This window comes from Leucoraja erinacea, chromosome 5, assembly GCF_028641065.1.
Source record: "Leucoraja erinacea ecotype New England chromosome 5, Leri_hhj_1, whole genome shotgun sequence".
NCBI classification, from domain to species: Eukaryota; Metazoa; Chordata; class Chondrichthyes; order Rajiformes; family Rajidae; genus Leucoraja; species Leucoraja erinaceus.
The window spans coordinates 70,260,637-70,268,634 of record NC_073381.1 but is presented as its reverse complement, the minus strand read 5'-3'; the positions used below and the strand labels follow the sequence as shown (position 1 = coordinate 70,268,634).

The window sequence follows — 7,998 nt, the reverse complement described above, 5'->3', positions numbered from 1 at the left end:
GCATCTCGTTATAATTCCGTGCCTTAACTCCTGTATAGGTTAGTTTGAAATTGTAGCTGCAAGCCCTTGCGTTTAACATAGAAGTTTACTAAGGATGTTAGCGTCGTCGCCTTTGTTCGTGCATTAGCACAAATAAGGTTCTAACAGTTCTGACGGAGTTTCGATATAGTTTTGGAGCAAAGCGTGTTGCCGCGCTCTTGATTTGTATCGCTCATCAACTGGGAACAAATAACCCGTTCATACTTTTACTCCTCAAATAAAACGAGCTCTTTAGTCAGACAACAGGTTCGTATTGGTTTCACGGATTTAACCTATTCGGATTTCTTCCCCTGAATATCTGAATTATTCTGGGTCTGGTGCTAAAGACCAGCTGTTTGGGTATTTCATGGACGGGGTCGAAGCGGTTGGGAGAGCAGTTTGAATAGACCGCGATACTTATTTATAGACAGAAGAACGTCGAACAAGTAACCAAGTAACTCGTTGTTCTCAACATGACGTGAGTTCCAAAACACAACACATCGACCGGTACCGGCACCACAATATCGCAAGTTATAATATCTAAAATATATCTCCGCTAGAGGTTTGTAACGGTTAAAAGGGGTTATTCCCGTTCAAACGTGTTATCCTGCTTTAATAAACCACATTGTAGTTTTATAACAATGAACTGTGTATTGTTACTGCATAGAAGTAAAATATTCTTGCAAACATCCTCAAACTATGATTTTGCTTTAGATTTGACGGTGCCTGGCCGTGTTCATCGTGCCAACATGTTTCCAATAACAAATGTCCAATATTTGATGTACTGGCAGCTACAATTCTGGATGTTACTCCTCCCCCCTCCCCCCCCCCCACCCCCCCACCCCCCCCCCATCCCTACCCTCTTCCCATGCGCCCTCCATCCACCCCCACACCCACCCACACAAACCGCTGAGGAAGAGCCCGGAAACATCCCAACTTCTATACTCAATTGTTATATGGTTATATTATATTATCATCAACTTTTAGACAGAGTGGGGCTTGATTTCGAAATCCCCCCCTCACCCTCCTCCCGTTCACCACTCCCCACACTACACACTCTCTCACACACACAGACACACCCACGGGCGAGCATTTCATTTTGCATCAATTTTCTATTTCAAGGACAAAATATAGTACGTTTTTAGGGAATTGCATATTGACATTCAACCATTCATTTGGAACTGAAAATAATTCAGGTTCATCATACTCATGATGAAAGCGAACAAGACAGGGCAAATATCGTGGTGTAATAGCTGTATTGAAATCCAGCTGACTATACTAACGGTTTAGGAATACACATCTTTTGCACAATCTGCCCTTGAAGTCTAAAATAATTTCTTCCATTCTATCCGAGAGAATCTAAAGCATGTCAAAACGTGGATGGAAGTAACATTTAATATTATTTTGTAGTTGGCTTTAGAGCGCCTGCGACTGCCGTTGCGGAGGTTATGGGATTTGGGGGTGGATTGGTTGGAGCACGGTGTTTTCAAACAGTCTGTAAAATCAAATTACTGGATCGATTACCGGAGCCTAATTCAATAATTCATTTTAATAGTGAAATACGTCCGAAACTTCCCTCAGCGTTAGATCTATGAGCTAATCCGATTACTCCGGCTCTCTGCATTTACGGCTTCATTTCACCTCTTGGTATGAAACTAATTTAAAAGTGGGCATAAGGAAAATGGGACGAAATTCGGCGAAAGCGATCGCGTTCAACGTTTTCTATAGATTGCACAACTTTAAAGTTACGATTGCATTTACCCTAAGAACTGAAGATAATTTAGAAACTCATAAACAAGTATACCATTTTTAATTTTGTATGTATGGATATACGGCATTTACTAAATGTTGTTATTATTTGATATTTGTTATGGTTTACTCGTTTACATATACCGTAGAGTGCAATAACACAACATATTTCTAGTATATAAAATCTACAACCTCAGAACCACAAAATAATTTAACCTGCTGCATGGATGTTAGCACTTCGCTAATGTAGTTACCACTTTCCTGAAGTTTAGCATGGAATTCGGTATACAGCAAAATTATATTAAAAAGGGAAAAGACACCTCTCCATTGCCAATTAGTTTTTCCCAAATAATCAGCATATTGGATTGTTAACATTTCGTGTCAATGGTAATTTATGAGAAGGGATAAGTTGGTTATAGATGTAAATGATCTGACTTCGAAACCAGCAAACGGGGTAAACGCCGCCAGGTAAAATCGAACTGCTCTGGAAGGAAAGGGTTCGTTGATCACCATCCTATCTGAGACACTGGCCAACAGAGGGCAGTCACGCTCCTTCCTGATCAAGCAGAGGCAACTATTGAACAATGCTCCCAGATCTATAGTCAAATAAAACATTTCACCCGATCAGCACGTTTGTGGTCAGAAAACACTTCTTCTTTCTGTCAAATTTCTCTTTGTATTGATAAGATAATTTAGCTGAATATATTCTGTACGCGTGTAACATTGACTACAACGTGGAGGTGAACTGGTCTACACCCAGCTTTTAACTCTAAAAACAAAGCTGATTTGTCAAATATTGTACCCAATTCAAAAAATAAGACGCTGCTAGCCAAAATTTAAAATGTAGGTGTGTGGATTTATATTTAAAAGATCATCAGAGAAACCGATCGGTTTTGCATTGCGAGAGACGAAACACGTGCAGAATAATTGATTCTATTTGAAACTGGCCACTGTGACATATTAGTTGAAATGTCTTAAAGAATATCTAGATTGGTAAGAGATATATATATATATATATATATCATTATATATACATAATGTATGCAGATCAATTTTAACCATTATATATTTACGCATCTGCATCATTATTATTAATTATAATTAAAATGATATGTAAGATATCCTAAAATAGGTTAACATTTATAATTCAAAAGAACGATTTAGTAATAAGAACATAGATGTGTGCGCGTCACATAGACCAATGTAAGGTGTAATGGTACAAATAAATCTCTCCACGCGCACAAAAAAAATAAAAAAATGCAGTACGGAATAAAGATTGTTTTAAAACAATGTATTTCTGTTTCTAGGAGTGTTTCTTCATATCTATTGAGATGATCTTGAAACGATTGTTGTGTTTATAGATGTGAATATTATACTTATTGTCTCATTAGAATAATACTGTAGTCCTGATACCGGTTTAGTGGATAAACTATCCGTTCCCACCATCCGCTCAGAAAATATAATTTCCCCACAAAACCACCACATAAGACTTCAAGGTTGTGCGATCGCTTGTTTTATGTAAGTAATAAAATATTACTTTAACATAAATATATAAGGGACTCTGCGTTGCTTCGTTTATCTTCACAAGACACATTGAAATGTACCAAAAACAATCTTTTCAAGAGAAGGGTGGGGAGGGGGGAAAGCATAACGGAAAAAAATTACATCCCACATATAACATCTAATCAATTAAAGCTACAGAAGAAACAGTTTCCAAAACTTCTTTTAAAGAAATAAATACATTGAGGCAGGCCACGTGAAAATGATATTAAAATTCCCTGGGCAGCATTATGGAAAAATGTATACAAGGAAAAAAAATCATTCAGATATTGTTCATCTTCTTCAGTTCAAAAGACAAATTTATGCAACATATATACATAGTGGTATAAGATGTGCATGGGTAACCGCTCTCCATAAACCTATGCGAAAAGGTTCTAACAAAGTACTCCACGTTCAACTTCATTTCACTAAACGAACAGACACAAAATTCAGTTTGTGTCTCAGGATTATTTCTGCCTGTACCAACCTACCTGACCTGGTGTTTTTTTTTTACATTTTTAAATGTTTCTCTAACACTTACTAAATTTTATTGTCTTTAGGAATCGCTATAACTGCGGTTAAATTACAATCATATCACCACATCAAAATATCTCAAATATGTACACACCTTTTCTAGAATTTTGAATGTTTGGATATGTTCTTTGTAAGAAAGCGCAATATACTGATACGTTTTAAAGGTCTTTTTTGTTTCATTTTACCCGACTGTGGATTGTTTTATGTTAGATTGTAGACGCACGTTTAATAAGTACAATGTTTTATACTGCAATATATTCTTTCGAAAAAATGTGGCAGGAACTACAACATTTTGACTCTGAAATTTTATTTATTCATTATTGTACAGTGCTAATTCGGAGGCGTAAAGACGCTAGCTAGCATATTTGTAATAGTCCTCTCGTATAAAAGGTATTGCATTTCTTGCCACCGGAATTAGTTTTTTTTTATTAAACATGGGGATAAAACTTTAGTCGGTGATCTGTAATACTTTATAGCGCCTGAAATGTATCGATTTATCGTTCATTTATTTCCTTCTTTGTGTCTGTTAATTGATCCTGTTTGCTATTTCGCAGCTCCCAACTTCAGTTCCCGGAGAGAACTGTATGGTTGGAGCTGAGCCCCTCTCTGTCTGATTGACACAGCCTATTTTCTCCTCACATACACTGCCTTTCGACTTGTACAATTCAGCGCCCGGGAGAAATGTCTCCCACTCTGGTGGGATTTTCTTTGAAGCAAACCCGCAAGTGTCTCGAACGGTGGCGAGTCCCGGAGAGCAGTGTATTGGAATTTCCCTTTCTCCTCCCTATACCTTTTTCTTGCAGCAATCAAAACTGCAGCTCGTGGCCAAATCCTCTTCTGCTTTCCCATACGCGTGCCACACACACACATTCACACACACTCACTCACTCTCTCTCTCACACACACACACACACACTCACTCTCACACACTCACACACACTCACACTCACTCACTCACTCACACACACACACACACACACACACACACACACACACACACACACACACACACACACACACACACACACACACACACCAAAATACACACCACACATACGCGCACACACACACAACCCTTTGCTCCTGCCTGTCACAGTGGATCTATACATTAAGAATTATAGCAGCCTTTCTGGTCCCATTCTATCCTAGGCAGTTTTGTGTCTCTTCGCCACAGTTTTGTAAAGGTATGTATATCAGTGCCTCTGTTATTATTTATATACTCACTCCATTTGCCCGCCAGCTCCATCTGTACAGGTCAAAACACACCATTAACATGTGCTATCGCAACGATAGTCCGGTGTTTTAAGCTGTTCGTTAAGAAAAGAACAAATAAAAGGAACAAAAGATGTGAAGGGGAGAGCATTCACTGTACAGAAGTCTGAACCCCATGGTGTGACGGCGGGGTGTCCCTCGCCCCATATACATCCTCGGCTCCGGGGTGTGCTCCTCCGGGAGGAGTCATTCGTTTCTCTTTTTGTCTTCTGTTACAAAACCAAACCCTGACCACCTCTTTCTCCAGCTGCAGACTGTCCGCCAGAGAAGTGATCTCCGGGGCCGAGGGCTTCGGGCACTTCAAAAAATGGCTCTCCAAAGCTCCCTTGACGCTCACCTCGATCGAGGTCCTCTTTTTCCTCTTTCTGCCTTGGGCAGCGATTTTGTCGATGCTGGTGGGGCTTCCGGACGACGAGTCGGCCTCCTCCAGCCACTTGTTCAACAAGGGTTTGAGTTTGCACATGTTTTTAAAGCTCAGCTGAAGCGCTTCGAACCTGCAGATGGTAGTCTGCGAGAAGACATTGCCGTAGAGCGTCCCAAGAGCTAGTCCCACGTCGGCTTGGGTAAATCCTAGCTTGATCCTCCTCTGTTTGAACTGCTTGGCGAACTGTTCCAAGTCGTCCGAGGTAGGGGTGTCCTCGTCCGAGTGCTCGTGACCCTGATGCTGGTGGTGCTGCTGCTGCTGCTGGTGGTGCTGCTGCTGCTGCTGCTGATGTTGCTGTTGGTGATGTTGACCGTGGTCCCCGTGGTGATGCTCCTCGTGGGCTTCCCTCAGCCCATGGTGCATGCCTTGGGTCGATGCCGGGTTGATCATGCCATTGACCGTGAAGCCCGGCTGCGAGTAGATGAGACTTTGGCCGTTGGATGCCATGCTGGGGATGTGGGGTGAGGTGGTGTTGCCCCATGCACCGTGGTGGTTGCCGTGCTGGTGCACCATGTGAGGCGGCCGGTGGTGCAAAGTGCCCCCACTGTGGAGTTCGTCCCTCCCCGTTTGCACCGTGGGCTTGATGTCTTGCTGGCCGAGGGGACTGGCCGCCACGCCGGCCGACCACGGAGATCCCTCGGCGTGTGAGAGAGCGGTTAACCATTGGTGAGCGTGGCTGAGAGGGTGCCCATTGCTTTGCATGTAATCATTCTGGACCAGTTTCTGTGCATCCCTGTAGGCTGTCCCTTGTTGCATGCTCCCCGGCTCGGCGGCGTGCACGATGGAGTTGGAGGTGAGGATATTGCCGCTCGTAATGTAATGATTTGATGCTGTGGTCGCCATGACTTGCTGAGCCGGAGTGATCTGACTTGTTAAACGAGCCGAGCCTTTGACAACTTGCACCGAGCTCGGATCATTGGCAGCAGCGCCGAGCTAGGAAAAGCCGACGCTGTGTACGCGCCGGCCCCGGGCCTCCCATTGGCTGCTCGCCGCATGATTGATGTGAGCTGCCATGGCAACCCCGGCCAGGGAGCAGCATCCCCGGCATGCGATTGGTGGGCGGGCGGGCCCGGTGGGGGATTTCTTTCATTGCTCTCTGGACCCGGGGCAACCACGCAGAAGGAGGCAAAGGGGGAAGCGCAGGGGAGGAGAGAGAAACACACAGAGAGCAAGGAAACTAAATAGCTGCTGCTCTCCCAAAGAGGAATCAAAACAAAAGCAGCAAAGTGAACAGCCCGGGAGCTCCGGCGCCGTGTGCAGTTATTACACAGCTTTGCAAGTGTTATAACTCCGTGCAAATGGGAAATGTAGCATATCTGGGTCGAAAAGGGGGATGCAAGTGTATGAAATACTTCGAAGCAATAGGAACGCGGTAGAAAATGACTTGGAGGAAGGTGCCAAACATCTCCAGGGGCCCCTGCCGTTGTTGTTTCCAGAGTTGTTGCCTTGTTGGGTTAAAGGAAAAATATCTTCACAAGTGATCTTTGCTTCTTTCTACTCTTCTACTTTCTTGCATCGCGTTTCGCTCGCACTGTAAAGTAAGACAAGCGACTCCAGCATGCACCTCCACAGGCTTCCCCACACATATCAACTATTTAAGCACTTTTTCCCAGCAATCAGACCCATCCATTTTCTCCACAGTTGCTGTCTGACCGGCTGGGTTACTGCAGCACTTAGTGCTTATCTCCTTTATTTTACCCCAGGTTACTTGACTTAAGTTTTCACGTCACAGTGACCAGCTTGTTATATTGGGACAGACGATCCGACTCTAAAACAATTCGCCGCTGTAAGGGCTCCGCCGGAAAAATCCAAACCTGCTAATTCCGGGTCTTTAAACTCAAACACATACCAAATCTAGTGCAAAGTATTCTCCGTCCCATACACACTTGTTCGCGCACCTTAACGTGAGAGCGGAGGCGGCCTTCGCTGTTGCTGTGTGTCAACCTCGATTTACTACCTTGCCCCTTCCTGCGGCGGGGAGCGTCCGAAGTTTGCCCGTCTCGGAGAGGGTGGCGATTCGCATTCCGCCAGCATTAAGTGCTCAAGGGAATGTGTGCGTTCCCCAGTCTCCCCCCTCCCCCGCCCCTTCCCGCAGCTGGACTCACAAGGATCGGGTCTGAGAACGGGACTTGAAATGGTTACTAGATCCACATTAACATCAGCCACAAACAGCAATCCGGTGCGCCCGCTTTAGGGTGAGGGTAGCGGACAGTCCGGGGAGCAGCATCCTCCAGCCTCGCCGTCCGCTTGTGGACAGTGGAGTCCATTATGGTTTGAACAGAAATGCAGCCCAATCCTTTGCTAAATTCATCCGATTTAGCCGACCACGTCCAGGGCATTCCCCCCGGCCGGGCACCGTGTCGGGCATAAAGCCGGGCGACTCCGCGGATTGTTCTCAGGCCGTTCTGCAAAGGGTTGCGCCGGAATCGGCGAGTGCTTGGATCACACTTCGCCAGTGACAG

At 44.4% G+C, this 7,998-nt stretch overlaps 1 protein-coding gene across 1 annotated transcript; it reads right to left on the bottom strand.

Annotated features, from left to right (window-relative positions):
* Positions 1-3,263: 3,263 nt before the first annotated feature.
* On the bottom strand, positions 3,264-7,594 carry pou3f2b (POU class 3 homeobox 2b). The gene has a single exon (XM_055635861.1). It carries the CDS (start codon positions 6,377-6,379, stop codon positions 5,204-5,206), a length of 1,176 nt encoding a protein of 391 aa, XP_055491836.1. The 5' UTR covers positions 6,380-7,594; the 3' UTR covers positions 3,264-5,203.
* Positions 7,595-7,998: the final 404 nt, after the last annotated feature.

What these genes read in the sequence shown, in the direction of transcription:
- pou3f2b (XM_055635861.1), bottom strand. Translation starts at nt 6,379, where the DNA reads ATGGCGACCACAGCATCAAATCATTACATTACGAGCGGCAATATCCTC.